The sequence below is a fragment of the Diplotaxodon limnothrissa genome, linkage group LG1 (genome assembly GCF_057381915.1).
Source record: "Diplotaxodon limnothrissa isolate DT_005_m linkage group LG1, D_limnothrissa_male_GT1.1, whole genome shotgun sequence".
In the NCBI taxonomy this organism is placed as follows: domain Eukaryota; kingdom Metazoa; phylum Chordata; class Actinopteri; order Cichliformes; family Cichlidae; genus Diplotaxodon; species Diplotaxodon limnothrissa.
Genome location: NC_140596.1, coordinates 23,495,708 through 23,520,363, shown reverse-complemented (window position 1 = coordinate 23,520,363; position 24,656 = coordinate 23,495,708). Strand labels below are relative to the sequence as shown.

Sequence of the window (24,656 nt, the reverse complement as noted above, 5' to 3'; positions counted from 1 at the left end):
GTGTATCTAAAAGTTTACAGTTATTAAGAGAACTCATATCTATGGCAAACCTTTTGATTCATGGATTAGTTTGCTCAAAGCAGGCATGTGACAGAACAGTAGGAACATTAAATAAGATGAGAAATAAATTGCTCCATCTTTGTTTGCTAAGGTAGTCGAATATGTCCACTTACTTGGTTTTTTGACTGGCTCTGGCATCCTGATCAATCTCCTCTCTTCAAATTGTGTGACTCTTTGCTCCCAAACAGTCTGCTGTCTGTCTCAACACCCCCTGCCTTTAATAGTGGGCCTCTTTCCAAAAATGCCTCCCCTCCTTCCATGAACCATCCCACCTCTTGTGCCATTTTTGCTAGTCCTAAGCCAGTGTCCGCAGACACCACTCCACTCCTACAGCCCATTCCAGCAGTGACCCAGCCCCCACTTCCCAGCCCACCGCCTGTCACCGGTCACGTCTGACCAAGGGCTATATTTCAACCATCCTTTCCTCCAGCACCTCGGCTGAATGATAGGCCTTGAGAGGGAGGGGAAGAGATGTAACGCAGTAGTTTATATTTAGCACTTTGATTCCAAAAAAAGTCTGCTCTGCCCACATCTGTTCTGCCTCCTGTTAGCCTGTATGTCTAAGAGTTAAAACTACAAATAGAGAGACAAACTCTAGTTTGTTTTTTTTTTTTTAATGGATAAGGTCTTTAACTGGTCTGTGTCTTGGACACACATGCATGGCAATCTTGTTGTTTTTTGGCAGCAACTGAGCCATGAGGTTGTCGAGCAAATACAAAGTTGCTTGATCCCTTTAGGGGCCACCGAGGTGGATCATCTGCCTCAATTTCACTCTATCTCTAGCATCTTCCTCCTTAACATGTCCTCCTTAACTACACCCATGAATCTTCACTGTGTTCTTCCTCTTTTCAGCTCCATCTTCAACATGCCGTGTTGAATATATTCACTATCCCTCCATCAAAGCCTTGTCTCTTCATCTCTAAACTGCTCACCCTGAACTGTCCCTCTGATGTACTTATTTCTAATCCTGTCTGTTCCCGTCACTCTCAATGAAAATCTTCAGCTCTGCCTCCTTTTTGTTAATGCCACATACATCATACCATAATTCTACCCCTCGAAGCATTGCTGTTACACCTTTCTCCCTGTCCTGCTTCTACAAACATTTATTCCTCTTTTCTCCACAGCATACCTCCACCTGCCCAGGTTCTCTTCCACCTGCATCTTACTCCCACTACAGATCAAAATCTCAACTGCAAACATCATAGTTCAGTAATGTAATTCCACCCACACCTTGAACCCATCTGTCACTCTTACTACACACCTCACTACTCACTCACTATCCTCATGGTGCCCTGCACCACCCTCACATACTTTTCTTCCACCCCTGACTTCCTCATGCAGTACTACAGTTCCTCTCTTGCCACTCGCTTACTCTTTCCTACTGAATGCTTTCTGCAGATTCATTCAGTGATGCCCCGTCTGACCATTTCTATACTTCTTCATCAACACTCTCAAAGTAAACATTACATCTATACTTCTCTTTCTCAGCATTAAGCCATGCTGCTGCTCACTGATCATCATCTCTCTTCTTAAACTAACTCTTTCCTACATCTTTATGATATGGCTCTTCAACTTTATCCCTGTGCAGTTACTACAGCTCCGTACATCATCTTGAAAACTGGCATCAGCACACTTCCTCTCTGATCTTCTTCTTCTTTAGTGTTCAGCCTTACATACAACTCACAATTAGCCTTTTCCTTTTCAACTCAGTTTTTGCCGTATCTATACCCTCTCTGTGCTTGTGTCTCAGATTATCTCACTTTTTCTTTGTTAACATCCTCCTTTGAATAGTTTCATGTACTTGTTCTTTTCACCTCCATTCTTATATGTTACTCCGTGCTCCTCCTCTTCTTGAAGCACATTTTCACCAAGCTTTCCAAGCTCCTTAGACTTTTCACCACAGCCTTTTCCATCCTTTTCATGAAATCCACTACTATCTATCATTCTGCATTTGTCTCTTCAGTATCATACCAACCTAACACTTCCTAATCCTTTCTGTTATCTTCACTTTCATGAACTTTGGAGACTGCTCCAATCACCACTCTCTCCCCCCGGGGACACTCTCTACCGCTTCATCCAGCTCACTCCAGAAGTCCTCTTTCTCTTCTTACTGACATCCAGCCTGTGTGGCATGCCTCAAACCCATGATTTTGTGAATCAGCCAGCTCTCTCTTTGACAGCCACAGTCCTGAAATTAAATGTTACTCCACACTTCTGCCTTTCGTTCTCTCTTGTTACCTCCTAACAGACCTTTTTTGTCTATGCTATACTAAAGCTGCCATCAGCGGCTCGTTTATTCACAAGGGTTGCCACATCGTGTAGCTATGCATGTTTGATTTGGCAACGTTTTCACACCAGATGCCCTTCCTGATGCACCCCAAAGGGATTTGTGTCTACAAAAGGTTTATACTATATTACACTAACTATATTGTACTATACTCTAATCTGGTGCTTTTATGCATCTCATGTACACAGTTCTCTTCTCTTGCATGAGCTCTAAATTACTGTATTTGACTGAAGGACATTTTAACGCCTACATGTTATTGATATTAATTATAGCTCAGCCATTGTGGGGAGCTGTTGGCTCTTGAGACACCAGGTGCTGTGGTAACTTTATATTTACATATTGCAGATTACAGTAGTAAATGTTGCAGTTTGGCTACTCCCATAATGCCAATGGCCATCGTAACTAGAATGCAACTGTGAGACCAACACACAGACGCTGAGCACTTTAAATGAAAAATAACTCTCAAAGTGTTTTTCTCTGGCCCACGATGAAGCTTCAACAGTACAAGGTCAATACAATATGCCATAAAACACAGTTTCTAAATATCTAATTTCACACATTATACATATTTAAATCTGCTACCCTCAGTAACACATTACATATGTTAATATTTCACATACAGGAGCATCTATCTATGACAAAATTTGCCTTTGACATACTTGATTCTGACATGATAAATAAATTTCGTTCCTATTTTCTCAGTTAAAAAAGGATGTGTGTGGAAACGGAGAAGTCAGTGAGCATTTCATAGGTCTTCTTTAGACAGTTTGCTAAAAAATTTTTATGAAAATGAAAAGCAAATAGAGAACAAATGAACAGAGGACTACATTGCCCACTCAGTGATATAACATAAAAATTGTAGTTGTGTAACTTTCAACATAGTGGGTTCTTTATACCCTCTATGAACAGGGGAACTGGTGGCTGCGGTGTGTCAGTACACACAGGCAGATATAAGTACTTGGTGACAAGTGACTTCACCTCCCCAGCCCCATATTAACCTCATAGTTCCTCATAGTTGAACGATTATCTTTTCAGTTGTAATGAGAGATGTCACTTAATCTGTGTGTCTAACACAATTCAACTTTATATAGACTTTGTGTTTCTTCTTCTTTGTGTTTTATCTCCAGTGTTTGCCCAAATCACATCACAATTATCTTTGCAAGAAGCACAATACAGATAAGGTGACGGACAATTTATTAACTTTGTACATGCGATTTGTAATTGTAACATACAGCGTTTCATATACGGTCTTCTAAACCATGATATGAAACCTAATATTCTGTTTTAAATATATTTTTTAAAAATCCAGTTTAAATATATACAAACAGTAGTAAAAACATTACAAGAGAACTTGTACATGTTCAACATGACAAAGAAGTTGAATGTCATTGCTGTGGTTGAATGACATGAAGCAGAATTTAGTTTTGAAAATATATCAGATATTTCCAAACAGAATATGAACGTCTATGTGTGCACCCCCACTTAAAACTGCATAGGGGGATGTCAACATGCCTACATCCACCCCACCCAAGAGAGGGCTCTGTTTCTTTTCCTTAATGCTTTTAAACAGGCAGCGAACAAGTCAAATCCCTCTCATACCAGGAGTTCGAAGAAAAGAGTCATATAGCTGCTGCTTGTACATTTAATATGAAGCTACAAAACAAAAGCAGACGTAACCTGCTGGAACTCATTGCTCCAGATTCCAAATAGCTGAAAAACAATAATCCCAGCTTGCTTTTACATTTCAGAGATGCAATGTTTATCAGAAAGTTCATCTGACTGACTTTAGTACCTTTGAAAAGAAGCACTCAATCTGTTTACCCATGGATTTAAAGTCTTAATGTAAAAGCCATGTATTTTTTTTCACATTTCTGTTGCGTACACAGGAAAACTATTATACTTTCTATCAAAAAGACACAATAAACCAAAATGACAAAAAAGAAATTCTACAAGAAAAATTAAGAACAAAGATTTATGAATGTGTTTGAAAATGATGTTGTAGAGTTTGATGATCGTAGATGATTGTTCCCCGTGGCTGGTAGTGGTTTTTGTGGTTTAAGAGGTGAAGTTCAACTTTATGGTTGTTTTGTACATGTTGTTTGTCTGTATTTCATTCACAAGAGTTAGGCGTCAGACAAGAGTTGCCTGCAGTTTTTGAGAGACTGAGCTAAAGTCATTAAACTGTATTACTTTAAGCCTGAAATAAACTTTAATCTGTAATAAACTGCACACTTTAAAGCTATTTTGACTAAAATGGCCCAAGGGTAGTTGTAATTAGGAATTCTTTCTAGTTCCTGATATTGACTTTGTCTGTTAGGTGTGTGTATCAAAGGTCTCTCTAAACCATGGTATCACATGACTTTCACTTCCAACTCTGGCCACCTCAACAAGGAACACCAGCAATAACACCTTTTCAAAAGTACTCATTCACAAATATCTATACACATTTACAAACAGCGTGTTACACATAACCGTGTTCGGCCCTGACTTTATTTTCATTGTGATCATTTGGAGTATTTTGTCTTCCAAATATTTCAGACAGACAAGCCAAACTGAGCTTTCTATGGTGATTCTTCTGTACTTATTAAACGGTCCCCCAGCATGTCTTAGAAGGAAGATTGTGGTCCATAGCTTTATGCTGCATTTACTAGTACCTTCAAAGACCCGGTCACACTGTGCAGCAGTACTCATCAGGAAGACTGATTAAATCTATACTTTTCATTATTCAGTGCTAGTATTTGAGCATTCCTCCTGCCTATATGTATGCTTTTCTGTCTAGATGACTCTTGCCCAGCACCTCATCACTAAACTGGTACGTCAGCTTCTTTTTGATCTTTTTCACCTCTCCGGTTTTGCCATAGTTGCGCAGAGCACGAGCCATCTTCTGGTAGGTCATTTTCTTGCGGTTTCCCTTCTGGATTCCCCAGCGGTGTGCGAGAGCCTCCTTGTGTTTGGAAGAAAACTGGAATGTCCCTTTATCTCTGTCCACCCACCAGATACTGTCCTTCATGTCGCCGTTCCTTAAAAGGTCCAACAGAAACTGGTACAAGCGGATCTTCTTTTTATTACCTTTGGAAACAAGAGAGTTGCATCATTAGAAGTGACATATTATAATTTTTTTGTTTTACTTACAGATTAGAAAATCTTATATATATATATATATATATATGTGTGTGTGTGTGTGTGTGTGTGAATATAAATCATAAAAGATTAAATAAAGAAATGTATAACTTTATACAAATTACACAAAGTCAAAGATCGGTCACTGAGAAAATTAGAACTAAAATTGTTTCAGCAGAGCAGTAGTTGATTTTACAATATCTGTTTTATGTGTGTCAACGTTACACGGCGTACAGTGCAACACTGCAATGACTTTGCACGAAAACGCTTTTAAGTTCTTAGAAGCAATGGAAAATGTTTTTCCTGCAGATATAGCCGTCCATGATTCATCATATTTTTTACACAATCATTCTGTTGTAATGAAATGAACCTAGCTTGACGCACAGTTAACTGTATCTGAAGTAGGTTAACCAATGCTTAGATGTCACATTAACGATGCAGGAGGTCGTTCGTTAATTTATATCACTTTACACATGGCTGCCTGTAGCCATACAACAAAACTGAGGACAATTGACTTCTGTACACATCAAAAGCAAGATAAAGACACTGTTCATGCTGTATGTTATATGGGAACACAACACATATCTTTTTCTAATATCATCATACTGTAGTTTTTTGAGACATTTAAAAATCATTCGTTTGCACTCTAAGATTATTGTGACTAATTTGTTAACAAAATAATTAAATAAAAATCTAATTTATAGTTTAAAAGAGTTATTTTTACAGCCACCTGATCGGGAGTGTAGGTGACAATTACACATGCGACCAAACTATTTACTCCTTGGACAAAATGTCTCTATAGTCAGAGAAATATGGCGTTTTTGTTTTTTTTTTCTCCTTTCACTTCCACTCATACACAATCCAAAACTAAAGGAACTCTGTAAAGCCGATGGGGGGGGGAGCATTTTACATGGTACCAGTTTAGTATGACGCACATTCACTTCCACTGAAATCCTCACCTCGGTGCTTGGTTTAAAAGAAAAAAATTCCCCCAAACAAAACAAAACACTGCATAAAGCATAAGCCACTTGACTACAGGTACTACTGACACTGGGCACCAGACACTACTCAGGTTCTGTCACATCCTAAATAATATAAAAGAGGAAGTGCACACTACTTTTGGTTAAGCCAGAGAACAATGGTCAACTGTGAAAGGATTTGGACATGATCCAGAACGTCCACTGACACTGAGACTCTGACTCTGGTGTGTGAGTCAATCCTGCTGTGTTGGAAAAAATGCCTATTCAACAAACATGCTGCTGTCTACCACTTTTATACAGAACTTGGTCACAGCAGAAAAAAATGCCCCAAAGACTGACAGATCTCTGTAGATACCTCATTAGAAGGCCAGCGAGGTAGCAAGCTTTCCCACTCTACACACTGCATGTTTTCCAAAATCCAGTGTAGAGAGACAGAAACTTTTAACCGAACTGAACTGAATTGACCTGTTTTCAGAGTACCCCACCTCTTGCCTAGTGACAGCTGTGATAGGCTTGGTGGACGGATGAATGAGTTGAACTGAATTCCATTCTTGGAGACCAAATTCATGATAATTCATAACAGAAAAGAAAACCTCACTGTCTTTTTGTGGCCAATTTCCGGAGAAGATGCAAGACCAGCAGTTGTTGTGCAACGTGTAGCTGATCCTAAAAGCGCAATTTAATTTGTCAGCAGAACACAAAGCTGACATGTCTTATTGACAAATGTCCACTATCCAAGTGCACAGAAAGCAAAACTCATCCGTAAGTCAGACAGAGACTCTTGAAGCACCTCTGATTCATGCATGACCTAAAACGCAACAAATAAACATGCCCCTTGTCTTGGTCAACGCATTCATAGAGGAACTTGGACCACGTCCACATGGTGTTTATACAGATGGTAAATGGCCTGTATTTATATAGCGCTTTACTAGTCCCTAAGGACCCCAAAGCGCTTCACATATCCAGTCATCCACCCATTCACGCACACATTCACACACTGGTGATGGCAAGCTACATTGTAGCCACAGCCACCCTGGGGCGCACTGACAGAGGCGAGGCTGCCGGACACTGGCGCCACCGGGCCCTCTGACCACCACCAGTAGGCAACGGGTGAAGTGTCTTGCCCAAGGACACAACGACCGAGACTGTCCAAGCCGGGGCTCGAACTGGCAACCTTCCGATTACAAGGCGAACTCCCAACTCTTGAGCCACGATCAGATATTATAGAAAGTTCCTTTAGTTTCCAGGACTCAAGAACCTAAAGAAAGAGTATTGACGTAGAACTTCTAGATATACAACGACCTGAGAATCTTAAGAGTGAGACTATGAATGTGAACACGGTCAGAACAGTTGGTGCTTCCTAAAGTATCCATGCTAACTGCCACAGACTGAGTACAGCAAATCTAGTTCCTTACCCAGCTCTCCTGTTGGGATATAAGAAACTCGATCTCTCAAGCACTCCTCATCAGACACCTCCAGTGGCGGACTTCGTGCCCCATGGTCCTCTTCATCAGAGCTGCGCTGGGATATATGCGGTGGATACAAGGTCCGAGGGAAGAACGTTACCTGTAGCATACAAATCAAAGTTAGTTTTAAATAAAATGTTTGCAATGATTTAACTTGTAGACTATCTATTAAATTATTTTCATCTCCAGGTTTCCCCTGAGTTGAAGTGAAACAATAATAATAATAATGAAATAATGATGTATCATTTCATAGAAAAGAGCTTCTTCTTGCGAATGATTTTAAATAATGTTTAGCACCAAAGATGGCTAAAGAATGCAAAATTGCACTTAGCATTTATTGGTAAAAAAAAAAAAAAGTATACAGTACAGTACTTTCTACAAGCTGATGCAATAAAGAGCAGTTTGTAAAGCAGTTCAACTAAACTCTGCTGTAACTAAATGTGACATTTAGATACTGCCATGTTCAGAGTGGTCCAATCCAACTACCAAGGGCTACAGAACTTAATGATGTAATCCATCTTTTAATTTGTATTTGTAGCTGTACTTAATTTCCTAAGAGGTCTGCCGTTTTAATTGAGAAAAGAAATTTTCCTTGCAATGTAACATTTTTTCAAGTATGGTATTTAGCCTTTATCTGGTTTTTTCAGACACAGTTTCACACGTTTTATTTATTTAAGTATGTATGCATCTATTTATCTATTTCATGTATGTATGTGTGCATGGGTTTAGTTCTAATATCATTTTTAAGCCGCATGTTTGACAGCTAAAGACTTTTGGAAAGTTTTAAACTACGTTACTAATATAAAGTGCAGACAGAGATGATGGTGCCACTCTCAAATGCACTCTGTGACCACTTTATCAGAAACGCCCGTGAAATCTAAAGCCATCCGACAGCTCTACCATAAGTATGAAAACTGAGGTCCTGAGTGGGTAGTGCTGCAAGACCACAACATATTACACTTTTAACGGTATAGCATTTCACTGCAACATTAGAATTGTCATCTTCACAATGCCGATGCATAAGCTTGGCAAAAGTATAATTCATTGCACAGCTATTCGCTATGGTCGTTGGGTACTGTTGTACTGTACTCTATATCAAACACGTACAGTGAAGTGTGGGTTTCCACTAAGATGTTCTCACTGCAAGTGAAAGCGTAAAACAAAGTTTCTCTCTGCATGAGCTGTGATGTGTGGATGCTCCTGTGCGTGTGACAGGCAATACCTGTCAATGTATTCATAACATCTTTTGAGGCAACGGTCGGTACGGATACCTAAATGTGAATTTCCATGTGCGAACAGTGGTTTTCACATTGTACTTTCCTGTTACACTTAAATTTCTGTATCAACACCTTATCTCGCTCTGTCTCTTTTTTTTCCAAGCACACAAACATTTTCCTCTCGTAAAAAATGGCAGATGTTTTTTTAAAAGGGAAATTTCACTCGCTAACAAGTGAAAACCGTCATGTGACCTATAGGCACACATGCTCTGTGAGGGTTTTTTTTGTGTGATTGCTAACAGCAAAAGCACAAGTTGCTCTTTATGAGGTGAGTATTTTGGTGAAGTTTAAGGTTAATCAAAAGATGTTTTACAACATGAAAAATCCCTTATGCTTTTATGCTACACGTCAGCTGTATCTGCTTGTTTCAGGACTTTACGTCTTCACACTACTGAGTGAAATGTTTATTGTTATAACATCTCTGGACTTAACATCACCTAAAATAGGGAACATGAACTTTGCATGTAGCCATAAATGTCACTATACATGGTACATACATGGTAAGATTTGGGGAAAGTCTCTGATCTTCATCAAAACAAGTCCTTTTTATTGTGATGCACATGATCTCACATGTGCTGAAGATTGAATGTAGAATTTTTGTGGGTTTTTTTCTCCTTTGAAACATGTGAATATACAAGAAAACAGGCACACATGCACACGCTTGCATAACACAAGTTCATACTGAGGTAGGCAACAAAATGTATGGGGTTTGAAACTGACGACGCTGAAGCGGTTAGACGTGCTGTTTTCCAAAACCAGAGATCTCTGTTCTAGTTCACTGGTTCATAACTGGAGGTTTGAAGCATGCAGATGTGACTTTGAGTTTAGCTGAGTCTACAGAGCCTATTCAAAGTAATTTTTCCTTTAACACTGGGAAGAAAGAAGAAAAAAGCACTAAAATAAAAGTGTTTCTTGTAACTCAAAAGATTCACTTCCTGATTTTTGTAACAGGACCTTAAAGGGCCTCAAGGTCCCGAAATCCTCTCTGTGATTTCAATAACAGCCTCGAATTATGTAGATTCTGAAGATGTCTGCATAGAACTAAAAATATATGGTGCACTGTAGCAAAATCGGCTTATGTGTCAATCAGCTGACAGATATCAGTTTCTAGTGAATGCTTTTTCCACTCCACCACAGAGAGCAGAGTATAGTTATGCTTCATACTTGCACAGTTGAATAGTGTAAATGTCAGTGGCTTTAAATAGATTAAAAAAAAATAACATCAAAGTAGTTTAATGTGTTATCATACTCACTGGTGGGTAAATGTTTGATTTCAAATAACTCATTTCGAGTAGTTGATGATGATGCACTGAAAGCCTTAGTTTAAAGAATGCACACTGCAGACCAACAGTTTAAAGCTTGCTGGCAGCACTTGTTCTTTTTAACAGTTTCATTTGCACTTAATTATTCCCTTTAGTAGTCAGCATCACTGTCATTTTAGCCTCTGACTACTAATGACTGCTTGTGTTTTGTGGGTTTGAGGACTTACTGGTTGCTGTAACACATGGGAATGAGCCGCTAGATTTGGATCAAGCAGGTTTTCAGCTTCGTATCGTAGAGTGTCGTGTCGTAAGAGCCCAGATGGGTGGAGAGCCTGCACATTCTGGAGCTCTGTGAAGTTGCTCTCTTGGAGGTTTTCAAACTCTGCAGGGTGCACATGAGGGTGAGCATGGTAGTCCCAGTGTTCTAAATAGAGATGGTGAAAAACAGCATAATGGCCACAACCTTTTCTCTTCTTTTTGTACAGTAATAACTATTTTTGCTACCGCAGAATTTGTAACATGTGAAATTAGAAAAAATGGAAAGAAATTAAACCCATTCAGACTGATTTTTAGACAAATCTAAACTCGGAAAAAAGTCTGTACAAATGCACAAATGACAGTGGAGACATAATAAAAGCCACAATGTATTTCTGTGAAAATCCATATTTGGAGATATTTAAAGAATTTAAACAAACAACAAGTGGAAAACTGGCTTTCTGAAAGTGCCTGAGTTTGCATCAACAGTGTGAAATGAATAAAAGAGAATTCAGCATGAAGCTCTTTCCTGTTTGTTGCCACACTAGCATTATTACCACAGCCACTGACTGTCTTTAATTTGCAATTTTCTTTTTTACAAATTTTCCCTAGTTGTTTTATTTTTAAAACTTATTTAGTTGTTTAGAAAAAAAAACAAAAGATAGATAAGCTAGCTTGAAAAGTACAAGTTTTTTTTTAAGTGTTAACACTGCAAATATGCAAATATTTTAAATGCAAAGTGCAGTCTTATCACTAATAAACAAAAATAGTTAAAAAAGCATGTCCCATGTCAACTCTAGCACTACAACAGTAATTAATATCTATTACCTTGATCGGTATATATGAATTTAAACATTTCTGGGTGTAGATAAAGATTTGACATCTTTCGACGCCAGGTTAGAGCACATCAAAATGACAAGTGATGCCTTCACAGCCAGCCCAGTGTCAACTTGTTTTAGTGCAACATTCAAAACAGTTGATTACAAGAGAAAGTAAAGCACCTTTCTTATATTAACAAAACCCCATGGGGCGAAAGTTGTTCTATGTCTGTAGTTATAGCGGCAAAAAAGAAATGGCATCTGTTTCCTGTGTTCCAGTGTGCTCCAGCTGCACACACTGCAGTCTTTTTATGTACAACAAACCAGAAAAGTCTGCGTTACCACATTAAGCCATGGCCAAAGTTTTTTTTTGAAGGATGACTAAAATATGTTTAATATCAATCTTTTTATATATTTAAAAATACAGTTTAGTTAATGACATCAGTATCTTTAAATACAATCTCCATGCATTGTTTTTTATTTTAAAATTATTTACATTTAAATATCACCGAGTGGATTTTCACAGTCCAAACTTTTTTTCATCATTAATTTACATTAAATTTCTTTAAACAGTAAAAGATTAGAAAAAATCAACGTTGAAGTAAAACTCACCTGCCTGGCTTTCTGGATCTAGGACATAAGGATATGAATATTCTGGAATTTGATGTCTGTAGATCTCAGGGTCGTAAATTTCATCTGTGTGCTGCTGGAACAACAAAAGCAACAACAACAAAATGTATATATCATTAATGAAAAGCGTTAAGTCAATGGTGTATGTGGACTATGCAGAAAATATATTCCTTATCTGCATTTTATCCAATGGATTTGTAAATTATTTGTAACATTTTAAACACCCGTTTAAGTCGCCTGTAAATGTATACACATTTAAATTAGCTTCAAGTGTTGCTACAATAATGACGATTTCTTTTCTCTTCTTTGTCCTACAGTTCTGAAACTCTCAGAACTTTTGAGTTTCAATTTCATGTACCTCATCGTATAATACACTCTTAGAGTTTGTAAGCCCTGTATTCAAATTGTAGTAGAAACCACATTAACTCATCTAATTTTTAAAAAAAATGTATGTCATCCATTCTTAAGAGTGTTTCTCTGTTTAGTCCTGCGGTAAAAAAGGACTAGTCTGTCAGCTCTGTTTAAGTTTCAAAGTCTAGAAAGTCTCCTCGGAGTTTAGATATTTGTAATAAAAGAAATTATACTTACAGGCTGAATGAGATAGCTCTCCATTCTGTATGGATGGAACATGGATACCTCTTATCCAGGACCGACTCTCAGATGCTTTGCTGGTAAAATGCTCTCTCAACCTTTCAAAACTTTTGCGGCACCATTGCACAATGTTTCAAAATTTCCTCTCAGTCAACGAAAACCAAAAAATGTCTCCCTCTCTTATTGTATAGCACAAGCTTATAACACTTACTGCTCAAACAGGCCTTTCAACTGCATCAGATAAAATTAAATAAACAAGGCCCACTGTTTAACTGTAAAATGAAAAAGGAACTTTTGACTTCTGTAAATTTAGTGTGGGTGGGAGCAATAGAGTGTGTCTGCAAAAGGTTCCTGGCCATTTGATGATTTGTCAGGGGAGACCATGAAACTTCACATTTATCAGGGTCTATATGCTGTCCCATGCCTTGGTAGCCAATCATCATCGAGGGCTTTCCTCACTGTCAGTTTCTCCCCCCATCAAGTGTGAGGTGATAAATGTGGGCAACAGTGTTTGCAAGCGTTTAACGTGTTGTTGTTTGTGCTCTTTGTCAATGTCTGCGCTTTTACAACGTGTCATATTTAAGCAGATGGACTAGTATATATAAACATTTATGTTTTAAAATTCTTTCTGCACATTATAATGCATTTTTAAATCATGTAGATTTAAAATAAACATTGCTATTTTTTTCACAATTGCTACATCATGTTTTGTTTTTAAGCTTTAAAATCAACCCTTGAAATGATGTCAACTATCCCTTGCAGTTTACAAATAGACAACAACATGTTATAAAGCATGTATTACATGGCTATATGGTGCTTATAAATGCTCAGCTGCTTTGTCTCAAGGGCTCAAGTAAAAATTCCATGCTATTTTACCAACCTTGCTATGTTTAGTATGTAAATGGCAACCATGTGCCTGGATCCTGACTGCGGACCTGAAACCGAGAGACTGAAGGAGTGCTTTGTAGCAAAATGACTACTACATTTGTTTTGGTCATGTAAACAGTGGCTTGCTGAGGAAAATGTGGCCCCTACACACAACACACACGCATGCAATGCACAGCTGTGAGATAAGATGAAGGTACAGTGTCTGTGCTGTAACCTCACCGAGGCAAATGGAGATTGTGATTATCACACAGAGAAGAATAATTCCTGAGGGGGAAGTGAGTACCTCTGTTGCCAAACAGTAATGACAGTCTATGAAACTGAGAAAACACCTGTTTGTTTTTAATTCAGTAATGCATTGTTATGCCATATATTAAACTAATTCTTTTGGCCAACATGTTCAATGTTTAGGAAGACATCGGGCTGCCATCAAATTTAGATGTTAGATGATCGACCATATATATATATATATATATGTATGTATGTACGTATGTATGTATATATATATATATATATATATATATATATATATATATATATATATATATATATGTATGTATGTACGTATGTATGTATATATATATATATATATATTAAAAAAACACCTGATTATTAATGTTTAGCCCGCTTTCACCCTAACAGAACAGCTTTGACCTCTTCTCTTGGAGTGCAGTGAGATGACGGTGGATCCTCTCGGTCGTGAGCATTGAGGTGTGGGTCCTCAGTGAATCAGGTTTGTTCCAGCACATCCCACAGATTCCTATCTAGATATCAATCTGGAGTATTCTCTGAAGTTGTAGAGCATGTTTTTTGCAGTATGGCAGGCTTATCGCCGCTGCCTCCCAGGTCTGTCATGGCAATGGTCTGCCTTTTCTTTACCTTTAGGTGGATGGTACATGTCAGAGTCTCATCCTCATGATTCCAAGGGCCCAAAAATATTGAGATGTAACAGGATGATTTTATTCACCTCACCTATCAGTGGTTTTAATGTTGTGGCTGAGTGTTGTAGCTGCATTGGTTGCCAGTTTCGAAACATATCATGTCAACTGTAACATCTGAAAATAAATGCGTATTTCCCAGATGTTGAAATAACTGATAAATAATACAGTAACAGTGTAGCATAAATCTGAGTGCATATTGTTAGACCTGCCTGCTTAAGAGGAAGAATGCAGTATTGTGATAAGGCATTGTGCTGAAAATAAAGTCCGGCATAGGATCAAAACACCGAGTTTATCTTTATCTTCGAACACAGATCACGGTCACACAGATTCAGAGATTTCAGCTATACATCGATCAGTCGGTCAAACTTCATTTTAAAATAACACACATGCGACACACATGCACATAGACATCATAGCAAATGCACACTATTAGTCATACGGAGTGCACATATGCATTTATCTCTTTATGGAAGCTTTTTTTTTGTTACAGTCCGTCACAGAAATAGTGCCACCTCAGGGTCTTTTGTAAATTTAAATGCTTTTAATCCTTGTGACCTGCTTTCCCCTTGAACTGATGAGGGATCATAATTGTCTCACTTTAGGGAGCTGTTAAAAACACACAGACGGAGGCCTACCCCCAAACCAGCCCCCCTCTGAATCACAGCTGCCTGAGCTGAACCAACCATATGTACAGTAGCATTTTCCAGGAGTATTAATACACAGAGTGAGCTGCAGCAAGACCGGAACTATTTCTATCACAACTATTTTCAGTGACGCCAAAAGATAATGTTTGGTTCTTTTCCCCCCCCCTCACTAAGCAACATAATGACCATTTTTGGCATAACATTCAACGTCCATTTAAGCTAACTCAAATATGATCATTTAAATATAGGATACGATTTAGATTACTCCGTTATGTGCTCCATATCATAAAAAATATAATAAAATTAATACAGCATTTCATAACAGAAGTTATGTGTTATCATTTTCAGAGGTGAGAGAAATACTTTAATGTGTTACTTTTGTAAAAGTAGTTTTGGTACACAGAACAAATACCAAAGAACTGTTGTATTTGTAGACCATCAATGTGTATTTAAAAATCCCATCGTGGGCGATGGGATTGGGCGATCGTGGCTCCAGAGTTGGGAGTTCGTCTTGTAACCGGAAGGTCGCCGGTTCGAGCCCCGGCTCGTACAGTCTCGGTCGTTGTGTCCTTGGGCAAGACGCTTCACCTGCCGCCTACTGGTGTTGGCCAGAGGGGCCAATGGCGCGATATGGCAGCCTCGCCTCTGTCAGTCTGCCCCAGGGCAGCTGTGGCTACAACTGTAGCTGCCTCCACCAGTGTGTGAATGTGAGAGTGAATGAATAGTGGCATTGTAAAGCGCTTTGAGGGCCCCGAAAAGCGCTATATAAATCCAATCCATTATTATTATTATTATTATCGTAAGAGTGCTCATTATGCACAATAACACATTTCTAGATCATATTTATTATATTATTTCACGATAATTATTAATGCAAAATTGTTCTTCATTTTAATGCTGTAACTGGCAAAGAGGCAAGTTTATTTGTAGTAGTTTGTACTACAGGCATAATCAGTGACTTGAGCTTTAATAAAGGTTTACAGTATTTTCCTCTGAACTGCTACAGAGAAGTACAATATTGCAAAAGATTGAAATACTCAAATACTGTGAGTAATTGTACTACATTATGGGGTTTTTTTGTTGTTTTGTTTTGTTTTAGCAACACCATCTTGAATCAGAGAGCCATGTTAAATGTTTTGGTGACCAATTAAAATAAACCTAACAATCCTCACAGATAAAATGACCTGATACTTAGGAATCTTAAAAGGAATTAAAATGTGTCATCCTTGTCTCTGATTTTATCAGCACTCTAATATATGTAATGCAGTAAATAAAATGCAGTACTGTGCCGAGTGAGTGTGAACATGCTGACTAAAAAAATAAGTCAAACTATCCCTGTTGAACTTGCTTAAGTGTAACATAAAACTGCATTTTCAGTCTGTGGTTTCATTTCTGTCGTAACAATTGCATCAACACTGTGTCCAAAGTAGGTAAAGACAGAAAAAACAGATTAACATTTAATGTTTTTATACATGAGCATACAGTCAAAGTTTTTAAAACTGCACTCGACGTCAGTGTTTTAATCGTCTCTTCTTTTTGGTTTTATAGTGTTAGTTTGTTTTCCTTGTGGCCTGAGTGATGAAGTACATTACATGCACAACAGCAGTATTATACTATTAAATAAGGAACTGGGAACTCTTGTTTCAGATTCAGTTCCTTGAAGGCTGACTTTAAATGAATCCTTTTACGTGTCATACAGTCCGGATTGTCCAGGTCTCGATAAGAGCGGGTCACCTCTCTGCTGCATTTTTATTTTAATTTGCGTGCTATTTTCTGGTCGGTTCAGCAGGTTTAATGCAGGTCAGCTCCAGATGAGGCCCTTCTATGCAGTTTATAAACAGACAGGCATCAGGCATATAAAGGTATTATTAAAAGAGTGGCAATGCCGGCGTAAATAACAAAACAAAGCTGACCGTTGACACGTAATTCGCATTGTGCAACATAACAGAAACTGCAGTAACAGAAACATCTGCAGTAAACAGATGGCTGAAAACAAACTAGTTTCCACACAGCTTTGAAACTTATTGCAAGTACAGTCACAAACTCAGTAGTCATATTGCTTTAAGAAAGAAATACTGACAACTTATTCAGTGTTCAGTAAAACCTTTATTTTTATTTTTACTCCAACATCATACAGATAGGTTGCAACATCAAAAACACAACATAAAAACCATTGCCACAACACATCACATGCAACACAGTGTTTCTCTGAAAGCCTTCCATTTGTCATGTGTGTATGATTTTACAGTGACTTTGACTAACCTCTTGCTGAAATACAGTCAGAGGTCACTTTATTAGGTACATCTGTGAACTGTAATACAATCTAAAAACTTCTTTGCAACCTTTGGAAAAGTATCCCTTTACTTAACACTGTGTGCATGCGTTTATTTCTTAGGGCTCTGTTATACCACTGGCAGACATTTTGCTAAAACATGACGAGGCTCAGCACAGCTGCTCTTAAAACAGGTGCTCCTAATGTCCAGTTTCAGCGTGATCGCTGTGCCAAAGTTGTTTGTACTTATCTCCGTTGGCAGAGATACTCCCACATTGCAGATGTGAAAAAAAATAATGACCATGAAAAAATCTAAGCAGACTGGAATAGTATAAATTAAAGGTACTCAGAGGGCTCCATATTTAATCTTCCATCTGCTGCAATGTACGTGTTTGTACATTTTGTACCCACTCTTAATGACATTTAAGGGTTACTGAGCAAGGCATTAACCTCGACTCAGCATCAAAATACAAGGCAGCTGCCTAAGTTTCAATATCATTAATTCATTTGTATATTTTACTAATGCTGAATGCAAATGAACCTCCTTTTTGAATGTAAATATTAAAGAGGCTGGTCCATTCATGGCAATTTCATTCCTAATAGTCCTTCTTCCTTTAGTGGCTTTGTTAAAAAGTCCCATATCACTGCTTGAATACTTTTAAATCCTGTTTTACTTCTGGGTGTTTTACTACCACTTGTTCAACGAGAATTACACAAATCAATATTATTTCCTTAATTAGGGTAAATTGAAAGCTGCAGTCAGTGGATGGTTAGCATAGCACAATGAGTTTCTGCTTTATTTTCTTGTACAATTCAATCCAAAAAAAAGGAAAAGCTCGCGGTAAAAGATTTTGTCAACAGAACCACCTTTGTTGGGAGTGTCCATGTTTTCTAGGGACTTGACCTACTTTTCTTTTGTTCGTTGATTTCCTGGGCGTTGAGTCAGCTAACAATAATAATATTTTATTATTAATAAGAATAACCAATGGCAGCAAACCAACTGCAAATCTTTAGCTGCCCGATTTCATCAACAATAACATCAAAGAGTAAAAAGTGGAGGTGGATTGAATAAGTTCCATAGATATTAACTTCCATAACATGCCCCAATAAGCCACAGTCGTTAACCAACATACACAACAGCAGGACATCTGCTAACATACCTGCACTGTCCCTGCTGCTGCACATTAAAAATGTACACCCAGTAACAGGGCATGCAGCATGAGATGTCTTGTACCTAAATAGAGGCTGCTTATTCTAAGGCAAACAGGTCCAGTGAGATATAAAATAAGGCTCTCAGCGTTGATAAATTTAAGTGTAAGTGTAAGTGACACACTGTGAAATTACATACTTGTGACCTGCAGCAGCTCAGACCAAGGACTGCATTCTGGTTTGGCCGCAATACAGGGTGTAACTGAGCACTTCACAGTTTTCAGTCTGAATACAGTCACAAGATACATATCTGCAAGTCCACACATGTAGGCAAACAGTTAAATTGCCACCTCTTAATTCACGGTCGCGTAGCGTGGCCCCTCATGTCTTGTCAAGGCCAGCAGTGTGGAGGTGTTAGTGTTCTCATCACTGCCTGTATGTGCTTATTTTAAGGTATTACTAATATTTTGAGGGAAGTAATCTGCTGCTTATCAAATGGTACTGTTACAGCTTACTTAACACTGCAAAACACAGGGATTATACAGTCCTTCACTGAAGTCAAACACATTTTAGACTTTTAGTCTTTTCTTAACAGACGTGCATAAATTCTTCGTGCCGTCGTAGGCCTGCAGATTTTTTTTTCTGCTGACATTTAGAGTTTTTCTCAGACATGTGGAGTCTCCCTTGATTCAGTCTCAGAAAATTCACAACGCATGGTCACGAGGTTGTGCCCACACAGCCTTGCTGAGGGGAATGACATGCATGACCACTGACTGTGGAAAACAGGATACAGGGTACGTCGCAACAGGAAGTGTTGCACTCCCCCTGCACAGAACATCAGTTTGACCAGAATGACTGCAGGTTGATGTCCACACTCTGTAACTCCTGTGGCAGTATTCGAATTTCGTAATCGTCTTCGCTCACCATTTCTCTGAGAGAGTTGAGTAATTCAGTTAAAAAAAAAAGGTTATAACCCCCAACCTTAAAAGAAAGTCCCCAGGCAGACTACACTTTCTTCACAGCAGATGCTTGTAGATATAAACTTTGGTTAACTCTGTGCAGCAGAAAATATTAAAGCTATGAAAGTAAAGCACAAATATTTGTATATAAACATATTCTGCGGGCTTTTATTAAAGATTAACACTCTAACACTAACCAACTTACAAAAAAAAGAAAATAAATAAAAATAAATAAGCAAACTCAGTCACATGCATTTCTTGCACAAAATTGTGCATTCTGAGTAAATACAGTGACGTTACATGCAAAAAGGCAAACAGTAAAACAGACGAATATCTATCTGCACTTATATTTAATGTTAACAAAACAAATTAAAATCTTCTGAAAATTAAACACATCCAAATAAAGAAAACCAAATTACTGAAATAAAAAATGTGAACTATGTTGGTTAAATGCTTGAATATATTTGGTTCTAAACTGCACTTTTAAAAACCTGTACAAAAACACAAAGTATTACTAACAGCGAACTCGTATCAGTTAAGAAACGCCCACATTCTCGCTCAGAGAGAACAAAAAAAAAAAAAAAAAATACTGCTTGGGTCTTACCATCACTTGATGTACAGCATCCAGCTGTAAATTCTCTACACGGGAGTTGCTGAACTACTGGAAGCAAATTGCCAAAGGTGGCTGAAAAATGCAGGCTTTCTATATATCTCTGAATTAGCAGGGGAACTAAAAACTTCCTTAAATCTACCAATTTAGGTTGGTACCATAAGGCTTCTTCTTCTTCTCCTTCTTCTTCTTCCCTATTAAAACAAGAAGGTGACAAACTTCCTACAAGACAAGTTGTTACAGCTGTGAATCCAGCGCGAACTCCTAATGTTGATGAGTTCAACTCATTCGGCCACATCAGCAGTCTAGTTTCAAACCTCTTATTATTATTTCTTATCAGTTTGATGCGCATTTGTTGCAAAGAATGAAAGAAAGGTGGCACAAGAGAAGTGACCTTTGATTGGCGTTTTAAGCAATTTTGCTTTAAGCTTAGTCTATTTTATCCACTACACTTCTGTGACAAGGGTTGCAATACATGTAAGCACAAAAACAGCTTAAACAGAAGTGTTGTGACAATATGAACTGAATGGTAATCGGCATGGCTAAAACAATAGATGCTTCCCCTTTGAATTAAATCAGTGGCAAAGCAGGGTGGCAGGAGGAAAAAAGACAGCATGAAGTTAGATAGATGTATTTTGATTTGTACTTGTTCTCACAGAATGATTGCAAGAAGCATTTAAAGCATCTGTTACCAGGCTGTTGCCAGGTTATACCAAGGGCTAAACACATTATTTCACATGTCTAACATAAAACAAATTGCAATGAAGAAGTCACCATGTAAACAAGACAAAGCAACTTTTTAAACACTGAAGTGTGTTTGTTGCATGCATGTTAAATTTGGCAAAATTCGATTAATGGTGTGACAACGTGTAAAGATCTATCGTGTATGCACATGCATCATGGCCTGCTATCTGCAAAAACAGCAAAGTATATTTATTTACAAGAATAGAAATATACGCGTGAGACATTTTTTTTGTATACTGACACTCTTGCAGGGCTAATTACAGCCACAATTTACGATCAGATACTGTCACTTTGTCGTGCAATGCAGTTTTGCACAATGTGATCTGAGCCCACACCCGACAAAACATCATCACTGAGTGGCAAGCAATCCAGCATTTATGTGCAAGGGTTGTATTAGCCTACAGAAAACTGGGCCCCCCGGTTTGTGATTCGTGTCAGCGGGTGGGTTTTGGACAAAATGCATTCTGTTTCACTTGCAATTTTCTCAAGAATTGTGGAAAAACACACACAGAATATTTCAGTTCTGTGGGTGGACACTCCACAACGAAGGCCTACATTTCCTGGCTGACAGTCCCCAGAGGTTTCAGTGGCCATCATGTGTTTCACAATGACATGGAACGGTCGCTTGACAAGCGTGTAAGGGGACATCCAGCCCTCTCACTTCTTATTCCTGATTCCTCATTTTCTCTGGACTCCACAAGCATCAGCTATTAGACTTGGCTGTGGGTATTATTAGACAAGGGTGAATCACAAGGCAAGCGGACATGCGCACACGCACCCAGATGCACGCAAACGAACACACGCAACCGTTCACAGTGGAAAGTTACTTTTTTCCCCTGTTTCGCCCTTTTTCTATTTAGCACAACAAGAATAATCTATCATCACGGTCAGTTTAACAGCTTTTAAATTTAACTTCTTTTTGAAACTCTTCATTGCTATACAAGCACAGAAACCCATAGATAACCATATAAGGTTGTGGTCCTCTATCCCACCAAAAAACCAAGTTCCTCTTTCTTAATGTATTGCTCAAGTCAGACAAGGATGACTCAGTGCGGACATTAATCATGTTTTTTTTTGTTATCTTCACATCTCACTCTGCTAAGTCCGCCTGTCAGAGCCACAGTTATTTTTAAAAATCTGAGAACTTAAACTCTGGTTAGACTTCAAATGTTAAAAACAACCTCAGAGCATGTTGTCAATTTGACTTCAACAACATGCCCTTGAGAGGGGCTAAGACTGTTTGCGCAATCCTTTTATTTACGTATATTAGCGCTCATTCTGCAGCTTGTCCATATTCTGCTTTTAAAGGACTAAAAAAGTCTTACTTTTTTAGGAATTGATCGAAACAAAGAATGTGGGAAATAGTGGTGGATAAGCTGGCCCACTGAAATGTTTTTACCTTTGAAAAACAAGTGTAAAGTCATTGCACACAAAAAGAAATAGGAAAAGAAAAGCATGTGTTTATGTTCAAGGTGTTTTATGGATTGTATGTCTCATAAGACTGATTTGTCATAAATAGTACGCATTACTCATGAGACTGGCTTCTTCCACATTTTCTAATCCTACAGAATCAAAAGATTTAAGAATGAATCAATGATGCTGCATTGCAAAAATGCTAAAGTTGGGGGGGAATGAGGACTTCTTATAGTTTTTTAAAAGTAGTTTCCACATGCGTCCAGTCTTAAGTTAAAATCTTGTCGGCATACAATGGCCATTTTCTTGACTGTCAGGGCAAATGTCACACTGTAATTTAAAAAGTAAACTCCTGTCACATGCACCACCTGGTGGTCAGGCAGTTTATAAAGAGAACTTCTTGAACAGCTCCACTGAAGGAAAGATGAGGAAGTGGACCCTCTTACAGATCCATATATGGTAGAAACAACTCTAATGTGCACATTTAAAATAAACGAAACACTAAAAAACATAAAGAAGACACCAAACCTCGTTAAGCCGAATTTTGTTTTAGCTACTGATTGAGCTGCATCCAGTTTTAACTATATATATTTCGTTACAGAGATGTAGCTCAGTGTCTCCCAAACTCAGGTCTGTCAGGTCTTCTTTCAAACACTCACTTTTCTATTATCTTTGCCTTTTGTGTGTGATATTGTGAAGCCCAATTTTACCTCTTTAGTTCTCAGACAGTTAACTGAATCACATATTATTTAAACATCATAGGGGAACTCTGTCTTTCAGGAGCTGCTGGCTACTGCAAAACTTCTGAAACTTGACCAGTTATTTTTTAAGAGGTCATAAAGCTAGAAAATTGCAAAGCATTGGTTTAATTGTTAACAACATATTTTATAATCTTCTCAAACTGGTTTTAAGTTTTAATAATATCCAGAACAACAACAAGTAACTTATTCATTTGTGACCCACTGCAATTAAAAACTTTAGTTCCTCCCTTATTATAGTGGACAAAAGTAAAAACATAGGCCTACCCACAGTTGCTGATAAGTCATGACCACCTAGATGTGTCCATGAACAAACAAAACAGGAACCCACACATTAAAATGTTCCTCTATTGCATTAATAGAAGCAGGAAACTGCACAGGGAACCTGTAATAGTGATAATAAGACCTGTTTGCCTACTTAGCTTTGATTTCATAATAAAACACATAATGGACATAAAGGTTAACAGTATACCACGTTCATTTTCTAAAACTTTTATTAACTGAATTTAAAGATAAAATTGTACCAGCTTTTAAATATGAAGACAAGCCAGAACTTAAGTGTTTTTGATTCCTGTAAATAAATACAACGAAAGCAGCAAAGGAGTAACTTGCTTGTAGTTTACACTCTCTTCCTTATTTATATTAAGTAACACTGTCTGCAATAAGACCTGCATTGTGTAATGACACTTACAGTCATACTGTATCTAACAGCAACAATAATGGGACCGATGAGGATGATAATGACAGTATGCATCTCTCTTTTTGACCATTATTCTATTTTGTTTTGGGGGGGGGGGGGTTTTCACACTCTGGTTTGTTTAGTTTTGCAGTGATATTAGGCCAAAAAATCCCTCAGATACTAAAAATATTCCACATGAAGGCAGTAAGATTAATCCATATATCTAATTATCGTAAGCCACAATGACTATATACAGTTGTGGTCAAAAGTTTACATACACTTGTAAAGAATATAATATAATGGCTCTACCGAGCGTCCCGTTATTTCTAAAACTCTGATTTTTCTCTGATAGAGTGATTGGAACAGATACTTCTTTGTCACAAAAAACATTCATGGAGTTTGGTTGTTCAATGACTTTATTATGGGTTAACAGAAAAAGGTGATCACATTTTCTGGGTCAAAAATATACATACAGCAACATGAATTAGCAATTTTGGTGACTTAGAAAGTTGTCAGTGAACTGAGCTTCATAGCATAGCCTCTTAACTGCTTGTGAGTGATTATGAGTGACGACAGCTGGTGACTTCTCTTAGGCCAGTTAAATAGGGCTCATTGGATACAAACGCCCACAAACGCTACAATGGGAAAGTCAAAGGAGCTCAGCATGGATCTGAAAAAGCGAATTATTGACTTGAACAAGTCAGGAAAGTCACTTGGGGCAAAGCAGCTGCATGTCCCAAGAGCAACAGTGCAAACAATTGTTTGTAAGTATAAAGTGCATGGCACTGTTTCGTCACTGCCAAGATCAGGAAGAAAACGCAAGCTATCACCTGCTGCTGAGAGAAAATTGGTCAGG

General features: G+C 38.1%; 2 protein-coding genes across 3 annotated transcripts in view; both read right to left on the bottom strand.

The window, feature by feature from the left end:
- The window catches only part of mybpc3 (myosin binding protein C3), a 32,840-nt gene extending 32,642 nt beyond the window's left edge, over positions 1-198 (bottom strand). Inside the window, exon 1 of the mRNA XM_085356514.1 lies at positions 174-198. Coding sequence (XP_085212640.1) covers positions 174-198 — 25 coding nt within the window. The remainder of the gene's footprint in view (positions 1-173) is intronic.
- Positions 199-4,351: 4,153 nt separating this feature from the next.
- On the bottom strand, positions 4,352-12,970 carry spi1b (Spi-1 proto-oncogene b). Of its 2 annotated transcripts, none has more exons than XM_085355366.1 (5): positions 12,744-12,970; positions 12,138-12,231; positions 10,680-10,876; positions 7,863-8,013; positions 4,352-5,416 (listed from the first exon to the last, which is right to left on the bottom strand). In XM_085355366.1, the coding sequence occupies exons 1-5, from the start codon at positions 12,783-12,785 to the stop codon at positions 5,103-5,105; spliced, it is 798 nt and encodes a 265-aa protein (XP_085211492.1). In that variant the 5' UTR covers positions 12,786-12,970; the 3' UTR covers positions 4,352-5,102. The 2 variants fall into 2 exon arrangements, with proteins under 2 accessions (XP_085211492.1, XP_085211499.1); XM_085355373.1 differs by having other exon boundaries at positions 12,138-12,228.
- Positions 12,971-24,656: the final 11,686 nt, after the last annotated feature.

Bases quoted from the DNA above. Each gene is read 5' to 3' on its own strand.
- spi1b (XM_085355366.1), bottom strand. From the start codon at position 12,785: ATGTTCCATCCATACAGAATGGAGAGCTATCTCATTCAGCCT. The intron at 12,232-12,743 runs GTAAGTATAATT...TTGTTGTTCCAG, and splicing joins AGAGCTATCTCATTCAGCCT to CAGCACACAGATGAAATTTA. The intron at 8,014-10,679 runs GTAAGTCCTCAA...TGTATGCTACAG, and splicing joins CCCATGTGTTACAGCAACCA to GTAACGTTCTTCCCTCGGAC.